The sequence below is a fragment of the Hippichthys cyanospilos genome, chromosome 3, assembly GCF_059441005.1.
Source record: "Hippichthys cyanospilos isolate Australia breed blue-spotted pipefish chromosome 3, RoL_Hcya_1.0, whole genome shotgun sequence".
NCBI classification, from domain to species: Eukaryota; Metazoa; Chordata; class Actinopteri; order Syngnathiformes; family Syngnathidae; genus Hippichthys; species Hippichthys cyanospilos.
The window spans coordinates 17463514-17485011 of record NC_142371.1 but is presented as its reverse complement, the minus strand read 5'-3'; the positions used below and the strand labels follow the sequence as shown (position 1 = coordinate 17485011).

General features: G+C 42.9%; 3 protein-coding genes across 6 annotated transcripts in view; all 3 read left to right on the top strand.

Moving 5' to 3' along the window:
* Positions 1-13398, top strand: part of arhgef1 (Rho guanine nucleotide exchange factor 1) — a 32840-nt gene extending 19442 nt beyond the window's left edge. The window contains exons 9-30 of one of the 2 annotated variants that reach the window (XM_088410829.1): positions 17-46; positions 790-990; positions 1093-1234; positions 2556-2567; positions 4122-4259; positions 4713-4900; positions 5530-5676; positions 5744-5826; positions 5967-6092; positions 6162-6276; positions 6348-6448; positions 6514-6588; positions 7215-7290; positions 7378-7545; positions 7617-7704; positions 8173-8277; positions 8379-8431; positions 8506-8643; positions 8716-8817; positions 9329-9456; positions 9536-9632; positions 9941-13398. In XM_088410829.1, coding sequence (XP_088266955.1) covers positions 17-46; positions 790-990; positions 1093-1234; positions 2556-2567; positions 4122-4259; positions 4713-4900; positions 5530-5676; positions 5744-5826; positions 5967-6092; positions 6162-6276; positions 6348-6448; positions 6514-6588; positions 7215-7290; positions 7378-7545; positions 7617-7704; positions 8173-8277; positions 8379-8431; positions 8506-8643; positions 8716-8817; positions 9329-9456; positions 9536-9610 — 2291 coding nt within the window. In that variant the 3' untranslated portion in view covers positions 9611-9632; positions 9941-13398. The remainder of the gene's footprint in view (positions 1-16; positions 47-789; positions 991-1092; positions 1235-2555; positions 2568-4121; positions 4260-4712; positions 4901-5529; positions 5677-5743; positions 5827-5966; positions 6093-6161; positions 6277-6347; positions 6449-6513; positions 6589-7214; positions 7291-7377; positions 7546-7616; positions 7705-8172; positions 8278-8378; positions 8432-8505; positions 8644-8715; positions 8818-9328; positions 9457-9535; positions 9633-9940) is intronic. The other variant, XM_088410830.1, reaches the window with a different exon arrangement.
* A 283-nt stretch (positions 13399-13681) lies between these two features.
* On the top strand, positions 13682-17963 carry cd79a (CD79a molecule, immunoglobulin-associated alpha). The gene is made up of 5 exons (XM_088410293.1): positions 13682-13826; positions 14307-14642; positions 16377-16492; positions 16570-16632; positions 17549-17963. The coding sequence occupies exons 1-5, from the start codon at positions 13784-13786 to the stop codon at positions 17639-17641; spliced, it is 651 nt and encodes a 216-aa protein (XP_088266419.1). The 5' UTR covers positions 13682-13783; the 3' UTR covers positions 17642-17963.
* Positions 17964-18285: 322 nt separating this feature from the next.
* Positions 18286-21498, top strand: part of lipeb (lipase, hormone-sensitive b) — a 32269-nt gene continuing 29056 nt past the window's right edge. Inside the window, exons 1-2 of one of the 3 annotated variants that reach the window (XM_088410291.1) lie at positions 18286-18435; positions 18736-18766. In XM_088410291.1, the coding sequence (XP_088266417.1) occupies positions 18345-18435; positions 18736-18766 (122 nt within the window). In that variant the 5' untranslated portion in view covers positions 18286-18344. The remainder of the gene's footprint in view (positions 18436-18735; positions 18767-21498) is intronic. The other 2 variants (XM_088410289.1, XM_088410290.1) reach the window with 2 other exon arrangements.

The window sequence follows — 21498 nt, the reverse complement described above, 5'->3', positions numbered from 1 at the left end:
TTCTCTCCTGTTACAGCTGAGGTCAAACCTAAAATGGAAGCTGAAGGTACAATTCTCCCCAAGTGCTCGCTCCCACTACTCTCCCTATCTGTACAGTGAACCTCCTGTTTGAAGACAAATATTACCGCAATACACTTATTTACTTAAATTTTCAATTATTAAAAGTAACTGTGTTGTTATCCCTTCCCATCACTTTGGTTGTAGGCTCACAGAGAGCCGCGGTTATATTAGCGGCACACGGAAATCAAATTACAGTGAAGCCCGTAGCTGACCAAACATGATAACATTTAGAGTTTATACTTTGAAATTCCAATTTATTACAAAAAATAATCTAGGTAAGAGATTTGCAACGCTCCGGTGTTCTAACAGCATGTTTGAGTTTCATGAGGGCACTCCTACAAGACATTAGAGATTGCCCAATTATTTATATAAAGACGTACCCCGGACAGTTGAGATGCAAAATATTAAAAAGTGATGAAATTCACACTTGCTTGCGCACTGTAAAAAATGACAAAAAAAATTCCACAAAGTGGGGGCGGGACCAATGAACTGGTGGTTCACTGTCGACAATAGTTGGAGCCTACTAATGACCCCACTAGCATGTTTGCATGCCCCCGATCACACTAAAGACATTTTGTGCACTTGATTGTCGGGTTGGTTGTAGGTTCACTTCCCCAAACCAAACTAACCCTCCGTCCCAAAGGTGCATGTTGTTGTTTTTTCATTTTATTTTGAAACAGTTTTTGTTTACCCGCCGCCTCACTCAAAACCTCCCAATTTGTTTTCTAGCCGACAGGGAGAAAGGGAGTCAGGAGCGCAAAGGTCCGGCGCCCGTCCGGGGAACTTTCCCCGACCCGACCACGCCCGCCGTCCCCGGCAGGAAGGCGGGGTCCGGCGGCGGCTCGGTCCCCTTGCCTTCGGTGGAGATCACGGACGGCTCGGGCAACAACGCCAGCGTGAACAACAGCCCCGAGGCGCTGCTCCCTGACGGTTAGTGGGGTTGGGTTTTGGTGAGGCGGCCTGCGGCTCAGTGGGCCAAGTTAGGACCTTTGACCTTGAATTGCTAAGCGAGGGCGATCTGAACAATCTCAGGCCTCTCCAGCAATCGCCCGGAGCCGTTCGTCATGTCCGAATGGGCCGACGTCTCCCCCGTGGGCCCCGGGGGCCTGCTGGGCGTCGGGGAGCCCTTCCCGACCGGCGACGCCCCGACGGAGGAGAACCCGGAGAAGGACAGGTGAGGACGGAGCGGGGATCCGAAACGGCGACGGCTCGAGTGAAGCAATGCGCGCTGGTCCTCGGGCTGAGGTTGTCTGTCCCTGCTGTGTGCTAGCTTTTCGCCAAGCGTCCTCCCATCGGGAAAACCAAAGTGCGCCCCAGTGTCCCTTCCAGCCTTTCCTTTCTTCATTTCTCTCATTTTCTTTTGTCCTTTTGTCTTGTCCTCGTGTTTTTACGCGGCGCTTTTGCCGCAGTACTCACGCTCTGTAAAGTGCTTTAGTGTGAGTTTTTCAGGCACTTTGGTTCGAAAACACAATTTACCAGTGAGTTGTGTCACGTTCGAATTAATTTGCTTTCAATTTGAAAAGAAAAAGGTTCCTGTCATGGCATTATACGATTGCACCTGTGGTGTTGAGAAGGAAGTATAAAGCGCATCTGGACACGTTTTTGGTTTCCCTGGCTATATTAAAGTAAGCTTATAATAGCGCAGGGAGTCTATTTGTCAAAACGACATACACGCAGCCATACTTGCCACTAGGGGGCATAGACATGACAGCATCGTTGACAGTTGGTCAAGCATGTAACGTTTGGCGAAGGGGATACTATAACAATTGAAGAATAAGGTGCTTCATGTTCCAATTACTTTGTTCTTAATTTGAAAAGACAAACTTACGGAGATTAAAAAACATGAGATTTGATTCGGTGATAGCTGCTGAATCACTGTTAAAAAATCTCTCAAATGCCTTCCCGTACCGCCCACCTACACGTACACCTATTCGATAACTGCTGGACTATTTTCATTTATCATTTCGTGTTACAGAGTACTCTTGAGTTATAAATGTCATTTGCACCTGTTGCATAAACGCTGTAGCTTATTAAAGGACAGTCTCAAATGTGACCCATCTCAAAAAACCAATTGAGGAATAAGTTGCTTCCTGTTCCAAAGCATTTGCTCTTAACTTGAAAAGAAAGAAATGCTATTCCTGTCACCACATTAAAAACATTCAATTAGATATCAGCAGAAAACCTTTTCCATCTCCTACCCCCACAGAGTCACTTTAGGCCCCTAATTAATTGTACCTTTGTCATTTTGTCCCAAATTATTTCCATAAGAGGCTGAGCAAAATATGAAATCCAGCTGTGTGGAGTTTGTTGCCGTCTGCTTGTTTTGTTTGTCCGCTCGCCCGGGCGAACGCAGCCCCGTCCACGTTTTTTGTGGCGCTGTTCTCCGTGGCGTGTTGGTCTCCGTGTTTGCGCTGACAAAGCCGCGCGGAGTCAGGTCTTGTCGCAATTGTGCACAGCTGAGGTGTTAACCTTGTGGTATCCCCGTGTTTTCACAGACGCAAGACAAGGTGGGCGCCTTCGCCGACAATACTTCACATGCACACACGCATACACGTGCACACACTTACACTGAGTTGCGCAACCAGTATGAGTTAAGTATTGTTTCTCTGCAATTAACTTTTGGGTCCGAATGCAAGTTGATGTTCATGCATTATGCACGCTATGTGGAACTAAATGGAATTAAGTATATCATCCACTGAAAAGCATGTATCTCTGAATTTTGACAGGTTTTTCCTTTTATCGGGCGATGAAAATGATTTGCTCCACAAATCATATATAAAACATAATATATAAAAAAAATATATATATAATATAAAATTATAATATATAAAAAAAATATATATATAATATAAAATTATAATATATAAAAAAAATATCTATATATATATATATATATATATATATATATATATATATATATATATATATATATATATATATATATATATATATATATATAAATATAAAATATAATATAAAAAATATATATGATATAAAATATAAGAAATATTTTTTCTTTTTTTTTTTCGGTATCAAAAGAAGACTTTGGTCAGTTCAGTCCTTTTTTTTTAATTAAAAAACTAGTAAAATGTATCTACTTGGATAAAAAAATGATAATAAAAATATTTAAATAATCTAGATATGAAAGTTTCTGATTTTCAAGATCAGTTAAACATTTTTCTAAAGAAAATCTGCAATGCTTTGAGATTTGGGGGATTTTAGAAAAACACACGGGGAAAATATAACATGCAGGTGAATCCTATCCACAAATGTGTTAAGATCCACAAAAATTAAGGATTTAAATATTACCGTTATTTTAAAGAGACAATGTGCACCATTTAGACCGTTTTTCATTATGGACAGCAAGAGGTGCTGCAATTACCATTGCCCGTAGCTATCATAAGATATGTATCATTTCACGATAACTAGATCTAGCATTATATTGGTCATTAAAAACACATTTCTTTGCAAGTTTTAAAAATTGACAATCATTTAATTTATTCCTTTTTAATGAAAAATTAGCTATATAAAGACAGAAAAAAATCCCAAGTGTTTTTTCTTTGGGGGAAAGACAAATCACGTCAAATATTTCATAACCCTTGCAAATCTGAGTTTGTTGTGTAAAAACTCAAAGAAACATTTAGGACACATTGATCCAGAAATGTAGCGCGTCAGAGCAAAATGTTCACTTCTGCGTTTCATGCAGTGGAAGGACGAAAAAGGAAAACGGAAAAATCCCTCAAAACCTTTGGCATAAAAACAGAAAATCTTGTCACCAACGGATGAAAGTTTTTGAGTCGGAGATGCATGCGTTTCATTGGCCGATGCAAATCGTCACCCGAAGGTGTAATTGTCTAACATCATGCATATTTTTCATGTGTCCGTCATTTCTTTTTCCTTCTGTCCATATTGTCTTTTGCTCCATTCAATCCTTCATTTTTGTCCTTCCACCTTACTGACTGCATGTCCCCTTGCCGCTGTCTCCGAATCCTTTGCCCTCATTTTCTGTTTTTGCTTTCCCTGTCCCCTGTCCTCCTGCGTCCACTCCCTCCCGCCGGCAGTAAGAAGGTCGCGCGCAGCGAGAGCGCTCGCGTGGACCGCCAGCTGTCACAGCGCCGCGGCTCGTCCCGGGCCAAACAGTCGCGCTCTCGTAGCGACGTGGACCTGCAGCCGCCGGCCGCCGCGCTCGGCCCCCATTTGTAAGATTGCACAGCAGGGATGGACGCCGGCCCGTCTTCAAATAAGTATCGTTCATTAATATCGTGCATTTTGGAGGTCCAACTGCAGCAACGGTTTCAAACAACGTTTTTACCAAACTGAAAACTTAACCAATGAAGATATCCATTTTTTTGTGATCAAAATTTTATAAGATTTGACCAAAAGCTTTGCTTTTTTTTTTTCTAATCTGATTTTTTTTTTCTTGGACAAAAATACACGTTAGTAAAAAAATAATGTGTATTTTTATAAAAAAAAAAGTTAAATTTTATGATGTTAATCTGAAAATAAAATTAATGACATAATTTGTTCATATTTTTTAAATAAATCTCAAAATACAAAAATGTAAAAGTTAAAACTGCTGCAAATATTCCAGAAACTATTTAGATTAGGAAAAAAAACAAAAACAAATGTGTGATGACTGACTTTTTGTCCAGCAACGAAGGCGCGGCGGCTTCGGAGGGCTCGGGCTCGTCGCCCGCCAGCCCCGCCCCCCAGCCCGAGGAGATGGAGCCTCGTCTGCTGGAGTTCGAGCAGGATCCGCCCAACTGGAGGGAGCTGGCATCCCCGGAGGCGCTGGCGGGCCTCAGCAAGGAGGAGACCAAGAGGCAGGAGGTCATCAACGGTGAGAGAGCCACGCTAGCTACCGCTTACGTTTCGCCGTACTGTAACGCGGGACTCTGCTGCTTTCCGAGATTGATTTTCTCTCTGCGGATGACAACGCGGGACAGTTTGTCTGCGTCTGCTTCCCTCGGGTTGCAGCGCTGCAAACTGCAATCGCGTCTTTCACAAACAAGTTGAATCTATTTGCACAGAAGCGGTCAATGAAAGAGTAGTTTTCTATCCCATCTCACCACGTCCGAGAACACAAACCCGCAAGTAGAGAAACGATGCCACCTATTGGTCAAGATACGGCATTGCATTGGATGGGTGTTAAAAAAAACGGCAATAGTCAAGTTAAGAAAGAAAAAACATAGCTCTAGTTTGTCTTTGTGATATACAAAAGATCTGTATTCACAACACGAAGCAGCAGTTTTCCCCAGCACACAACAAGAGTAAAGCAGAATTAATAAAGTAGAAATATCAAGTAGGATGAAGTAGAAATAGTGCAAAATTATCCACAAACCTCTAAAAAAAACGCATCACCATGAGTTATTTTGCTGCAGGGAAGCATTTTATTTCATGCAACGCAGAACATTATATTGAGGATGTTATGCATTTGTCTAATGCGTTGACCCTAATTTGCCGCCCTAGAGCTGTTTGCCACGGAGCACGCCCACGTACGCATGCTGAGCGTCCTTCAGATGGTCTTCTCCAAGCCTCTGGAACGACAGGAGCTCCTCACCTCCACCGAGCTGGCGACCATTTTCCCCAGTCTGGACGAGATCATCGAAATGCACTGTGAGCCTCCCATTGCTTTCCGAGTTAAGTGTTCGGAGCTCAAGCCGGCGCCGTCCTCTTTCTCCAGATCACTTCTACGAGAACCTGAAGAAACTTCGCCTGGAGGACAATTTTATCGTCAAATCCATCAGCACAACGGTGCTCAACAGAGTGAGACCTCATCTTGTATTTACTTCGTCTCACGTGCGCTTTTGGATGAGAGTACCCATATTAGATACTGTTCCCTTATTTCAAAGTATCGTTTTATTTGATATTTATCTTGATATATTTTGCGTGTGTACGTTTTGCAGTTTGGGGGCACGGAAGGAGAATGGTTCCAGAAGCTGACGGCCCGCTTCTGCAGTCACCAGTCGTGGGCCCTGGACCAGATCAAGAGCAGGCAAAAGAAGGAGGTCCGCTTCAACGCCTTCATCCAGGTAGGGCGCGCATCCGGCGGCCATTTTGGGAGCCGCGCCAAACCCTTTGCCCTTCGGCGGCGACGGCAGGAGGCGGAGAGCAAGCCGCAGTGTCGGAGGCTGCAGCTGAAGGACATCATCCCCATCGAGATGCAGAGGCTCACCAAGTACCCGCTGCTACTGGAAAACATCGCCAAGAACACCAGTGAGCGCGCGCGCACCCGCGTAAGTCCGCGCACCCTCGCTCAAGTTGACTTTGGGCGCGCTACGTGGCAGAGGATCCCGAGGAGAAGGAACGCATCCATCGGAGCGCCGAGTGCTGCCGAAAGATCCTCAACCACGTCAACGAGGAGGTCAAAGTCATGGAGAACCTGCTGGTGAGAAACCGCCGGCGCGCTCCTCATCTCAAAGCGTCGAGTCACGGCCCAATTTGTCCGCTCAGACGCTCAAGGACTACCAGCGCCGATTGGACACGTCAGGACTCAAGCCCAGCAATGAGCTCTACACGGAATATAAGGTACGTGCGCGTCGTTACGCAAATGGACGCGCGTGGACACATTTACACTCCGGCATATCCGCGCACACGCATGGATAATCACACGCTGTCACCATGAACGCAAACGCACAAAAAGTGCAAAAGGACACGCTCATGGGTAGTATTGCACAAGCATAAAATCTCATACACACACACGCAAGTCACACATCTCAGCATGTGCCTGTGTGATTATCAGTGTGTAATGTGGAACTTGTCTGTTCATTTCAGTGTGTACCTGTGTGTGCGTGCATCCATCGTGTGTCGTTGTGTACCTTCAGTGAATCTCATTCTGTGTGTGCGCGTGTATTTGTGGCTGTGTGTTTGTGATTATCTGTGTGTGTGTCCTTGTAGAACTCGTCTGTTCATTTCAGTGTATACGTGTGTCTGTTTGCAATTATTGTGTACCTTGTGTCAATCTCATTGTGTGTCCATATGAGTGTTTGTTTCCGTGCGTGTCTGTGTAAAAATCCATCTTATATGATGGGTCCATCATAGACTGTGGCAAACACACGCGTGTGTTTACAACGATCTGTTCTTCATTGTTGTTTACGGCTTTAATTTTCATCATTATAAATTGCTGAGATGTTTGACCTTTTTTTTTTTTATAGAACATCGACCTGACGCAGAAGATGATGCTTTATGAGGGTCCTCTCACTTGGAAGGTCACCAAGGAGAAGGCTGTTGGTAAGGAACATGGAACCCCCCTCAAAAAAAAAAAAAAAAAAAGCAGCAAAAAAAGCGATTTTGTGTGTTTTTTTTGGGCGCGGCCAGAGGTGCAGTGCGTGCTGCTTGGGGACCTGCTGGTGCTCCTGCAGAGGCAGGACGACAAGATGGTGCTCAAGTGCCAGAGCAAGAGCATCATCGCCGTGCCGGAGGGCAAGCAGATGCTCAGCCCCATCATCAAGCTGGACTCGGCCTTCCTGCGCGAGGTGGCCACCGGTCAGCCCCGCCTCTTTTCCCGCTCGCTCTTTGCCTTGCCGGAGAACGCGACTGACTCGCGGCGCTTGCAGATTTGAAGGCCTTCTACGTCATCTTCACGTGGGACAGCGGCGCGCAGATCTACGAGCTGGTGGCTCAGTCCGTGGGCGAGAGGAAACTGTGAGTCGCTTTCAAGAATCCGTCGCCGCCGACGGGAACGGGCCGAGCTAACCTCGGTTTTCATGCTATTTATGACAGTAACCTTCAGATAACTTCAAAATAAATCTTAATCATGAAGAACATATGGACATCGATCCCTTGCTACACTTTTATTTTGAAGATCACAGCAACATGTTCTCCTTAAATTATGTTCCGTTGCTCATTATGCCCGCTGACTTTATTTTGTTTGAAAAGTTCAGACATTCAAAAGGGGACTTGTGCGTATAGATATTTTTAAAAAGGAGTAAGTAATAAATCAAGTACTCGGGTAATCAGGGGTACTGATTAATTTATGAAGTAATTGATGACTTTAGCACTTAAAGTAATACATTACTCCAGTACTTTATTAGAAAATTGTTCAGTACTAAAGTAAATGATTACTTTGGCATTTTATAAAATTGCATTTGAATGTGTGTGTCGTGCGTACAGGTGGACCAATGCGATCAAGTCGGCAGTGGACGATCTGAAGAAAAGCGGGGCGCCGATGAGGATCACGCTCCCTCCTGGAAGCGGAGCCGGGTTTAGTTCTGCCGGGTGAGTGTGTGTTGACAAGTGTGTATTAGCACTTCACGTTTGTCTTTGAGTTTGCGTGTGTTTGTGTGTGTGCATCCAATTTATGATGGTGTGTGTGTCAGGCTGAGCGCCCCACAGAGCCCCACGGAGAACGGCGCCTTGAAGAGTAGCGGCGGTGAGACTGATGGACACGCCAAACTCGTTAGCATCGTTAGCCCGATGAAGCTAAAATCGCGTGTGCGCTTGCAGATAAGGACAGCTTGAGCGAGGACAAGTCTTCGGACCCCCGGCACACCCTGATCGACTTCCTGTCCGACAAAGGCTTCGACATCCTCGGACACTCCAACAGCGTTCAGGAGAAGGTGGCCGCCGGCGCTCTGGAGGAAGGTGAGCCGCCGAGTCTCCCGCCCGGCTGCGATGTCACGGCCTGACGAGCTCCTCCCCCTCCCGCTTGGCCAGTCACGCTGCTGAAGAGGCTGCTGGTCGGTAGCATCAGCCTGTCGGAGGACGGAGAAAACGGAGAAGAGCCCGGTTTACAAATGGACAGCTGTCAAACCACAGGTACTTATTGGGGCCTTGACATGCAAGTTTGATTGCTCGTATCTCAAGTCGTCTTGAAACGTTCGAATGAAGAGAGGGCCATCAATTCCTTCCAGACAATTTTTTATTATTATTATTAGAAGACTAGTACTCCTACTTTAACGTCCCAGAAGAAGGAAAAACTCCATGTGGGGAAAATAAGAAAGCTTCAGAAGGGACCACAAGTGGGGGGAGCCCCCCCTTCCAGGCTCAACATGACTGAAATAAAAAAGATCCATCCTTGCTGAAAATAAATAAATAATTATTCATATAAATCCCAGGTGTCAAGCCCTGCATTAACGTTTGTAACTCCTGCACGGACTTTGACAAAGACAACGCCCCCCGGTGGCATGGATGTATTATTACACTTCACTGCAAACGCCAAGCTTGTTCCGGGGCTCCTTGTTGAAATGTTTTTAGAATTTTCCGTTTTTACTGAGCTGTGTGCAATGGTATGATGGTCTGGGTTGTAATTGTGTCCCGTCTGGATTAGAAGAAGGCCAGACGTCCGGACGGCACCGAGGCGCGACGGACACGGCCAGGCTGGTGCTGTCCCAGGACAGGATGGAGCAAGTGTGCCGGCGCCTGCTCAGCCTGGAGCGCCAAATCAAGAAACTCCAGGTGAGCTGGCCCGCAAAACAGCATGCGAGAGCTCGCCGTCTTCTAGGGAGACATTGCTTTTTTTGCCTGTGTCTCCCAGACTGTAGAAGAGGAACATCACCGGCTCCAGGTGGCGCTGTCGAACTTCTCCTTGGATGGCGCTCACTTTGCCTAAGACGCCACCTGCTGGCCACTAGGTGAGATAATCAAGGCTCAGCGTGGCACAGGCTTGCCCGTATTTGGTCTGGGCCAGCGAAGCGTCAAACAGGAAGTAGCCCGCTGTGAAATAGGAAGCAGTGGCATGTCTTTAGCGCAAAAAAAAAAAAAAAAAAAGCCCACAGCTTTACTTAATTTTACAAAGGAAGTCAAGGAGACAAGCCAGAAGAAGCAATTACTAGGTACTTAGGTCATTTATAGATTAAAGGATAAAGTCATAAAAAGAAAGTAACAAATTGACGAGTACCCGGTATTGAATGAATGAATGTTTTTCTTTTCTTCTGTTTAGACTTTTTTCTTTTTTCCTACTGGTGCTGGTTTGGAGTGCAGGAAGCTTTCGGTAAACCTTCCCTTGGCTAAGAAATGTCTCACCGCGGGTCCTGGATATTTGCTGGAGGATGAAGAAGGGGAGGAAAATGGCTTTTGCCGCCAGTGCTGTGAGATGCGTGTTTGTGTACGCTCCGACGTTAGCATTACGTGCGCGGCGTTTTCGGCTCGGCCGCCTAACGTTAGCTTTACGTTACGTAGTCTCGCCCAGCCTCCCGTGTAGCGCCGTGCTGCCCTGCGTAGCTTGTGCAAAGAAGCGATTGGAAAGAACCGAAACAAAACCTCTTTTGAGCGTTTTTTTGCGGACGGAGGTGCCAAAAAAAAAAGTGCTGCTACGCGCTTACAAGGAATCCAAAATTACATTAGCCAAATCAAACGTTACCCAAAAAAAAAAGCCATTGTAAAACGCCACTATAATCAGCATGGTGTTTTTCATTTGCCAAAGTACAACAGAAATGCCTACGTTTTATTCTAAATAGTTTCAAACAATTGTATGGGTGAGATTGCCAGTTTTCTGGAAGCTTCTTATCGAAACACGTTGCCATCTTCAGCGCCCAACAAGCTGTTAATAACGAAGATTTTTGTTTGTCTTGACTGTTATTTATTCCTTTTTTGGGGTTTGGGGTTTTCACCGAGCGGACGCCAAGCAGCGCCGGGCCCGACCGGGGACGTAGTCGTAGACGTGAAGGCTAACCTTAGAACGTAGAACCCATGGGAACGTCGCCAGTTTGCTTCGAGTGAACCAGATGCAAGTGGATGATGATTGTGCTAATAATTACAGCGGAAAATGTCAGAGTAGGGTAGGAAGTGTTTGTAAATACCGTATTCTCAAATAGTGGCCGCCCCTTTAATTACATTGACAGCCATTGACGGATAAACTCGTCAATGAGATTAAACAAGGACGGGCGGGGGGAGTGATTGATGCTAATCCACTGTTAATTGCAAACCAAGAAACAACGTGCTGATGCACAATCACCACTAGATGGCACTGATGCCCCATTTTAGATATTAGATCAGCACAATTTTCTGCATCCTATAAAAAGACCAGAAAAAGGCTAAATCAATTTATTTTGTTACATGGTGAAAATAGAGCGACCATTCATTTGGTAAAATCAGTGTAAATATAATTATAGAACATATCTTGCGTGTCTTAAAAATGACAAAATGATAGAAAATGACGGCAGTGAAATGCAATGAATAAGTTAAGGTTGGTACATTTGTGCACGACAAAAGCTTATTTATATGAGGTGGCGACTATCATTTGTCACTTTTAAAAAATAGTCGGGTAAAAAAAGTAGCATCAATCTGGTCCACAATAAAAAATTAAAAAGTATCGAAACAATATTTGGCCAGTTTTTTTGCAAAACTGTAAAAGTTTCTTCAAATGGACCCAATTTTGGTCATCAATATTTGGTCAGTAACATTTTTTTTTGAGTGCATGCTAACCAAATCAGCAGCACCTATGGACATAATCAGATGAATTCAAGCAACTCCCTTCAAGCTGGTTGTAGTCATCCAAAATATAACAATTAGCTTCAACCGCATCCAAACAATAAATACCTCAATTTTTATATTAAATTTAACAGGGCATCATAATACCAAAAATGTGAAAAAGCTTGGTTAAAAATAAAATAAATAAACACCCCGGCCACTATTTGCAAGAATCAGGTAAACCCGATGTGGGAAAACTGGCGGGCCTGGTACTGCTGCGCGAGCGTGTCCGCTTTTGCCTGACAACACAATATTTATAGATATCTAAAGCAGTTCAGGACCAAAGAGGCCAAAATGACGCTTATTATTATTTTTTTTTTTTAACTCTACATGGGGCACGTTTCACCACAAAGTCAATGGGGGCCGTGTGTAAATTTTTGATTCGCTAAAATGACCTTAAAAACATTAATAAAGTCAAAATAGCAAATCTTTGTGTAGCGTGGTCAGCTTAATTTATTATCATTTTGGCGTAATGACTGTTGCGTAGCGTAACATTACCCTACATCAAGTAGCATTACTTAGCGCTGGGTTTTCTCACGTTACGTCACACGTTTTAATTGTGTTACATAGCGTAACGTAGCGTAGCGTTACCCGCCGTCGAGTGGCATTGCTTAGTGTCGGGTTTTGTAACATTTCGTTGCATATGTCACACACTTTGTGGTGACTATTAGTAGAACGTAGCGTAGCATTACCCGTCGCCGACTAACATTACTTCACGTCGGGTTTTCACGCATTTCGTGATGTCACACTTTTTCTTCACGCGCCGTTCGCTGCGAAGCGGAACATAGCGTAGCGTTACTCGAGTCGTATTAGTTAGCGTCAGGTGTTGTTACGTTCCTTGCGGTATGGCACCTAATTTGATCGTATTTCATTGTGTGGTGGCTGTTGCTAGGAGAACGTAGCGTTACACGCCGCTAACTAACATTGCTCCGTGTCAGGTTTTCACGCATTCCGTTATGTCACACACTTCGGTCACATCTTCGCGCGACGCTAGTTGCGAAGTAGAACATAGCCTAGCGTTACCTGGCGCCAAGTGGCATGACTTAGCGTCGGGTTTTGTTACGTTACGTTGCGTTACGTCTCACACTTTGGTCGCTTTTCATTGTGTGGTGACAGTCGCTAGTAGAACGTAGCCTAACATTACCCGCCGCCGACTAGCATTACTTTGCGTCGGGTTTTCACGTATTCCCTTATCTCACACACTTTGGTCACATTTCTTCGTGTGGCGCTTTTCGCCAAGCAGAACGTAGCGTTACCCGGCGTCAAGTAGTATTACTTAGCATCAGGTTTTGTTACGTTACGTTGTGTTATGTCACACACTTCATTTAAGATAAATTTGGCGAGGGTTGCAAGTAGAACGTAACGTAGCATTACCCGCCACCGATTAGCATTACTCCGCGTCGGGTTTTCACACGTTTCGTTATGTCACACACTTCGGTTTCTCGGCGAAGCAGAAGGTAGCGTAACCTTACCCGGCTTTGAGTAGCCTTACTCACTGGCGGGTTTTGTTACGTTTGTTGCGCGGTAAAAAGAAAACAAGACTAGCCGAAAAGTGCCCCATATAGAAATCAGTTTAGGCGGCAAACGGTGACGCTCGTAAGTTCAAATACAGACTGGAGAACAGGACATGAATTTTGGCACCGGTGGTAGAAAATATTAAGAACGTACTATTCTCGTATGTTTCGATAATCAGTGCTATTTTTATCGACACCCATCTCGGAATCGGCCAAGCAATAAGAGTTTATAGCTCGCAGCTTGTATTCTTTTTCCAGAATGTACCATAGGTTTTTCTCTTTATCAGCGTTGACTATGCAAGAAGTATATTGTGTATTTTGGGTTTTGATTTTACTGATGCTGTTGAAATGATGTACACTTTAAGGAAAATGAATGTGGTACGTTGTTGTTTTTTTAATAAATTGGGGAAATAAATGTTTGCCTTTTTTTTTTTTGGTCCATTTATTCCAAGATCTTCAGCAGTTTTTTCTTTCATGACTCAGCAGATAAAGATGTGCTTTGGACCCAAATTAGGAGTTGTTGGAAGAGCTTGATTTTTTTTATTTTAATGCTGTATTGAAGTTCACATGCTAGCTGTTAGCATTATAGCATTGTGAAGTTAGAGCGCTTCTGTTATCGTTTCCATTCTAGTTCCTTTTTTTTTTGTAAGTGTTGAGCAGCTGGGACTTTTATGCAAATACGACGTCGGTCATTGAAGCGTAAATCCTGACAGAACAACAAAAGACACATTTTGTTACAACAACAGGCAATTGTTGTGCGGAGCCTTTTTATTTCTCCAAGAAGATCTTCCATAATCCTGATGGCCACAGTCTGCGGAGTTTTGATCATCAGCTGCATAGCAGGTAAGTCTGGTTACATTGTATTATTAATGTTTTGACTAGTAATGGTTGTTACATTGTATTATTAATGTTTTGACTAGTAATGGTTGTTTTGATTTAGTTGAAAATTGCCTATGCATACAGTGTAGTGTATTCAATGTGTTTAGTTATTTAGCATTTTATCTATTTATCTATATATATATATATATATATATATATATATATATATATATAATTTTTTTTTTTTTTTTGACCTTTGGAACGATACTTAGCCCCCCAAAAATTAAGGACTGTCCTCAACTAGTCTTTGGGACAATATTTAGCTCCCCAACAAATTAGGGACCGTCCTCAAATAGTTAGGGACCTTCCTTTGGGACACTACTTGGCTCCTCAACAAATTAGGATTCCCTTGGGGCCCTAAAGTGTCACCCCCAGCCGCTCCATTGAATCAACACCAACGTCAACTTTTTCCCACTCCCTGAGTGAACGTAAATTTTCCAACAGTGTCCACCGGGCTGAAGGTGTCCTTGGAGGTGGACAGGCCTTGGCTGAGGGTGCAGGTATCCCACCGGGCCGCGCTGGAGTGCTGCTACCGAACCGGCGCCCCCGCAGCCTCCCTCGGGAGCACGTGGCTCACGCACGTTCAGCCCGCCGACGGCGCCGCCGAACTGGTCCCGGTCCCCGCGTCGGCACGGGTGAGCTCGGGAAGCAAAACGTACGCCGGGGTCACCTGCGGGACCCTGACCTTTGATGAGGTGAAGGTGGACGACTCGGGCCTGTACAGATGTTGGCTTAATGACACGGACATCTTCACGCCTGGCACCTACCTGCAGGTCTACGGTAAACAAGTAGCAAATGGAGTTTTCCCAAAATGAACTTTTCCGCCATTACTAGATGGAGATCGCATTCGTTTCTTTGGTCGTGAAAATTTGAGATAGGGTGCATTTCAGGTCAGTCTCGTTAGTGCTGAAGATTATGTATTGAATGTCAAATCCTCTTTAATCCTCCTTTATTGCTACAGGAATTGACGGCTGGACGTTTTTAATGTACTTGTATATTTTGGTGCTAATTAGTTGACAGGCATATTGTAAGTGAAGTTGTTTGTTAGTTTGGGGGAAAAAAACTCCCCATTGGCATCTCTTTTGGGTGTAATTCCACTGATGACCACAAGATGGTGGTAGGTTGTTTTGTTTGACAGTGAAAATTTGAAAGAAAAATGTAAATGCGACCAGAGGCGTTTTTACTTTTGTGGTTTAATGTGGTTCTATAAAACCACACGTGATGAGCGAGTATTTAAATAAGGTATTTTTATATCAGAAATGTCATTTATTTTGGGCGTGGGCCTTAGTCTCGCGAAGAGGTGAAATGAGGCCGCATTCAAATCTTGCTAGCAGTTTGAAGACTGCAAACACTTCCTCGAATGTTCCTGCATATTTTTTTCTTCCCTTATGTTAGAATACTTAGCATTAGCATGTTAACATTTTGCTTTGTGTCAAGAGTACCTGACAACAGGCCAAGCTTTCGCTCCGTCATTTGCTGTCTTCATGTGTTATCATACTCGCTGTTAGCATGTTAGCATCAAACTCTCCAGCAGAGCTCGAGCAGTCTCTGAGTAAAATGGCGTGCAGACGCGGGAGTCAAGCACATGCTAAACAGCGCTAACGCCTCATAAGCCACAAATCCTGTTAAAGTCACTCCGCCTTGTCGCGTCGGTGTTAGCATCCTCATTTGCTTGCTTGGCTAATCTTCACAAAGCTCTCATTAAAATGCCCGCCCCACAGAAGTCTGCGGGGAGGTTCTTCTCATGGTGAAAACGCAGCTTTTTTCTTTAATCTCCTTAGCCACTCAAGGATTATGCGATAACCCTTACCTAACACTCCGATTGTCCATTCATGCCGTTCTTATAGTCGACTTTGTTTGCTAATGGTTCGCTTGTGTAACCAAGCAAGTTGAAGAAATCTTGCTAGCCTGTCATTGGACTGCATTTTTGTGCTTTTTTTATCGGTGACCTTGTCGTGGAGGAACATGCCGAGAGAGGTTGCGGACCCAGAACGCAGGAAGGCAGACTTGCGAGGTATGCTCAGAATAATACCAAACAAACCAAAGAAATCGAACTTACGATGACAAGCAACGGTCAGCCAAAAACCGCATCCACTTTGACGATGACCAAACAGCAACTTAAAGGAAGCGGGGGACTAAATACACCAAAGAGACAACAAGGAGCACCTGGTGAAGAAACAATTGGAGCAGGGAGCTGATTGGCCGATACAAGGGAAGCAGGTGGACGCAATCATACCGACCAGACACAGACACGAGGGGAACAAAAACACGAAGTTAAGCACATGAACAAAACCCCCCGACTCGAAAACATAAAAAACAAACAAAAGCCCAAAATAGAAAAAACAGAAAACCTACAGACACTAAATACCAAAAAAACATAACAAATCTGTGAAGAAACAGCACTAAACACAGGTTAAACTTTTTTCTGAATAGCTAAAAATATCTAAATAATATAAATACAAAAATATCCTCAAACACAATCTTAAACCTGCCCATCTGTTTGTGTGCATCCAGAGCCGCTAAAGAAGACAATAAACCTCAGCGAAAAGACCAAAGACCGCCTGCTGATGGCCGAGGGAATCCTACTTCTTCTGTGTGTCCTGCTGCCATCCACCACGCTCCTCTGCAAGGTCAGATTTGCATTGAATTTAGCCACTTGATTTCCGCCAGACTCAGCACAAAATATGACTTTTGACCTTTCTTTCAGTCCAAGCAACTCCACGCATTGGAGCAGAAAAAGGCAAAGAAGGAAGAGGAGAACATCTATCAGGTAGCACATATATGGAAAATACTGGCACCATATTTTGAAAATATATCTGACACTATATCTATACGGAGACTTCATGTATTTTTTCCTGCATAAAGTACAATACATGATTGTACTTTATGAATCGGCATATTACTTCCATAAAAGATCAAAGTTTTTTTTTTTCATTTATTAAGTTTTATTAAAGAATGTGTGTTTTTCCATAAGAATGACCTGTGGACCAAAACTGCTAGCCTTCGAAGCTAGCTTTACATTTCATAACCTTTATACTAATAAATAAGATCAAATCCATCCGTTTTTTAAACCCGATTCTCTCTCTTTTTCTTTTTTTTATAATATCGATTTTCCAACATTTTAAATCAACTCAGAAACATAGAAAATGAGAAGCCCAATTCCTTTGTGAATCCATTTTTTTAAATGATATATCACAAAATATATGGATCATTAATATAAGATTGCGTGTATTTACAACATATACCGTGTTAAAAAAAAAAGGAATATGTTGCTCTATTTTTCAAACAATATATTGGTGAATGTTTATTTTCTTTGGTAAGAGAAGACAAGAAAAGTTGCACGTTATGAGGCACGTTTGTTTGGCGTCCAAAAAAAACAGACATATCAACGCCCTTGAGTTCTTTCCAGATGGTAATTGTTTTTCAGAGTCTGTATGATATCACGTGCTAATTGTCTTGCGCAAGCTAGACAAGTTATAATCATCTTGATTGTCTGCATCACATGTTACCCACCATACAGGTTCTTTGATGTAATTTTTTTGCTGGTCTTACCCGGTCCAACAAGATCATATTTATTTTTTCAACAGTTTCATTTTATTTATATTTTGGGGGGGGTCAAAGTTCACTTCCAACATGGTGATTGATTGATGACAAGATGATTACTAGATGTCAACATTTGTCCCCAGGGCCTGGATTTGAAAGACTGCGACAAGGCCGCAGGCCTTTACCACGATCTGGTTGGCAACATACAGGATGAAAGCCAGTTGGAGAACCCCTGAATGGAACAGAAGGAAACTGGGGGGGTAACCTTGAAAAGACACCTCGTTTCCCAAGTAGAACTCGATGTTTTTTTATCAATTGGCCATAGCAAATCTATGAGCAAATATTATTCAATTATGGAACAAATGATTATATAAGCATTTAAATTTGAATTGTATTTTGATCTTGTCTTTTTATCTTTGTTTTTCGATGTGTGCGTTTTTCCTGATTTTTTTTAGTGCAACATTTAAGAACTATTGGCTTTTTATATATTTTTTTTTATTTTATTTGAAATCTTTCAAAAATATTTAGCGGCATAAAATTGTGGATTTTTAAATTTGATATCTGAGTGTGTGTTTCCATTTTTTTGTGGGGAGATTGCATTTAATCATTTACATTTTTTCTACTCTCTTTTCTGGACATACTTTTTTCCATCATACATCCATTTTCTATTCCGCTTCATATTTGAGGCCAAAAGAAAAAGCATAATATTTTTTTACAGTCTTTGTTGATCATACACAAGTATCAATATCTCCGATTAGTTGTGAAGCCAGTTCCGTGTCCAAACAACCTACGAAGTCTGATTGGCAAGCGTGCCGAGACATCCTCTCCCATTGGCTATAGCCGGTTCGGGTTGGGCGGAGCCTGATTGCCCCGCGAGCCAGGTAGGGGGCCGAGTGGTCATGCTCGCTGGCGGCGGCGAGTCAACAAGAGCGTGCGAGCATGGCGTCGAGCAAGAAGAGCGCTGGGAGCGGCAGGTTTGACAAAGTTGTCAACGGAAGACGCTCGAGCAGACAAAAAGAGGTCCCAGTGGGTGAGCCGAGTTTTTTTTTTTGTGGTCTTCGAATGACGTCTCCGAGCCCGCCCCTAACATTCCTTCGGTGTCGCTAGCTTAGCCGCTAACGACTAGCTGCTTTTTAAGCCTTTAGCCGCTTAGCTTCGCACATCAAAACAAATCATCTGGTGATGCTATTAAGAGCGTTCCCGTCCTTCGTCAGGCCAAATGTGCATCGTCGCCTCCGTTTCCTTTGCCCCTTCGTGGTAATACCCAGCTGAGCTTTACCGACCGGAAGATCTCTGCTACTTTGTAACATTTTTGTGTCCCTACTTTCAGCCACTGACACTGAAAGGACTCATCTGAGCAGGTACTTTTTTCCCCCCGAAATCAACCTCAATACATCCGTGTCCCCTTTATTTGAATGTCGTTACTCATAGTGATGTTTCCTAAGCGTGACGTCACATGCGACGTCAGTCCAGACAGGATATGCGTCGTGATCCTCGCTGTACTGTCTCTTTTTTTTGGAGATACATAATCTCTTTACATTTCTCATAAACAGTTTATTCGACAATATAACAAAACAAAGACGACATCACAAACGTATACAAACAAGTCAGATAATAACATCATACAATGAATCATACAACATCATACAGGCTTCACTTAATCAAATTAGAATACAATAAATGTCCAAGAATCATTTTTCCTTTCCTGTTGTTTACGAACTTAAGAGACTCAAAATAAAGATCGATACCAATTTTGAACACTTTAAAACAGGTTCCCAATCTACCGCCCGCGGGCCAGATTTGGCCCGCTTCCGCGTTTTGCCAAGCCCCAGAAAAATACTAGTGACACATAATTCCTTTTTTTTTTTTTTTTTGGGACCATGCATGGAAGGTGGCATAGAAAGGGGTCTTAATATTTGGTTATGTGTGGCATTCTGGAAAAGAAAACGTTCATGTTCAGACACTTTTTCTTACAAACCGACCCGGTCATCCAGTTGCCTCACTATGCCGTCACTCACGTTTGCGCTCATAAAATGTCTTCTTGTGCCCAAAGACACTTTGAGCAGGGAGTGGCACATTTTAGAGCTTTGGCTCATATGTGACTCATTTTTTCCCCTGGGTTTGATGCTGGGAGGCCAACGGGACTTCCCTGTGCTTGAGTTTCCTCGAGTGCTGCGTAACGTGGTGCCAAAGTAGATTGTGACACGCTACGATACGGCAAACATCTATTGTGATACGTATTGCGATTTATTGGCCAATGTTATATATATATATATATATATATATATATATATATATATATATATATATATATATCGAGACACAACTTCACGTCTTTGCGTCTCCTTTGGATTCGTGGATCTGATATATGCAAATTAAGATGACGTCACGCAAAGCTACCAGGCCAAGTCAGTCAATCTGCGATTCATTCGCGCCGTGCTAGCGTAAAGCAGAAAAAAATGGCAGAATGTATGTGCATTTTTAGTAAGGCTCAAATTATCTTTTTGAGGGGGCAATTTGTGGCCATTTAATGCCAATTTATTGGAAAATGGCGTCATTTTGTTTAGCATCTGTAATGGCTAGTGACCTCTGCTGGCAGAAATAAGCACTGCAGTTGATTTGGAAACCCTTTTCCTTGAATTGCTGACACAAACGCTGAAATGTAATCTTATTACGATTAATTCATAAAGATTAACTGCAAATTAAGATTTTCATTTTATTTATTGTTTACTTATTTATTGTTGTGGTATTGTGGCAGTTAATCTCTTAAAAAACGTGACGGACCAATTTATGGTTGATATTCATGATTTTCAAACAATATATGGATTTGGAGTCACAAGCTACAGTCATTAGCCTGTCAGTCCAATTTCGTTAAATAATTTTATGAAGAAAATGGACATTCAACAAACTATTGCGTTACTAAAGGCGGCGCAGATCGACTGACTTTGCCTGGTAGCCAGGCGTGACATCATGTTAATTTGCAAAGTCGTGCAAACGAGAGTGGTATTCAAAGGACCTTGCACTCGCAAGTTTTCAACTGATACACAATTTAGAGTCATACTCCTACGAATTGCTAAACACGCATATGTCTTTTTGATAGCCATCTTACTCCATATATAGACCCTAAAAATAAAGCACTTGTAATACGTGTAATTGTTTTTAATCAAAGGGAATCCAAACGGCCGTCACTTGCGACCTCTCTTTAACAAATGATATAATAGGACACTCTAAAAATAGCAAATGGCGGGCAGAGGAAGACCGCCCGGAGTGCGCTGACCCATGTCCTACAAACGCACACGAGCGCAAACTGAACAACAGGAAGGGCGCAACAATGGGGCTACGCACCGGCCGCGTCGTTTTGCACCCGAGGAAGTCGCATTTTTTAAGTCTATGTCTGCTTCCTCAAAAGAACATCAACAGTCAAATAAGTGAAATAAGTCAAATCAATAACTTCGTTATTGGAATAGTTGTCATTTCATTCATGAGTTATTGGTTGTTTTTGACATTGACTCTAGGGCCGAGCAGGAAATCGCATTCATTGGGTTGATTTGTCATTTACAAAAAATCGAACGTTTGAAAATGAGCTAAATTGTGAAATCGAGACTTTGCAAAACGCCGGACAAGGAAGGGCTTTGTTTACGAGACGTGTTTACAACAGCTACTAACTACTTCATTGAGGTATTTAAAGGGACTGTCCACTTTACATTTTAACTCTTTTGACTGTTTTTTTTTGTTTTGTTTTTTTTGAAGAGAGTGATGACCCTGGTGGCCAACGCTCCTTTTAATGTTAAGATTGAGAGCTGTAGTAATTAAGTGTGACCATTTAGTGGGAGTGTTGCTCTCCATAGCTACCAAAGATGTGATCAGCGGCTTGCCTTTTCCGATTACGCCTTGGCACAAAAAGTGCTAACGATAAAAAGTTCATTTTTTTTTCTCTATAATACTCTTTTAGTACCAGCCAGTTTTTTAAGTGTAATACTTGTAAATTGTTGAAAAAAAATACATATAAATAGATAATAATAGATAAATAGATAGATAATAACCATATATTTCAATATTGAAATATTATTTTGTTTTAAATGTGAATAAACAT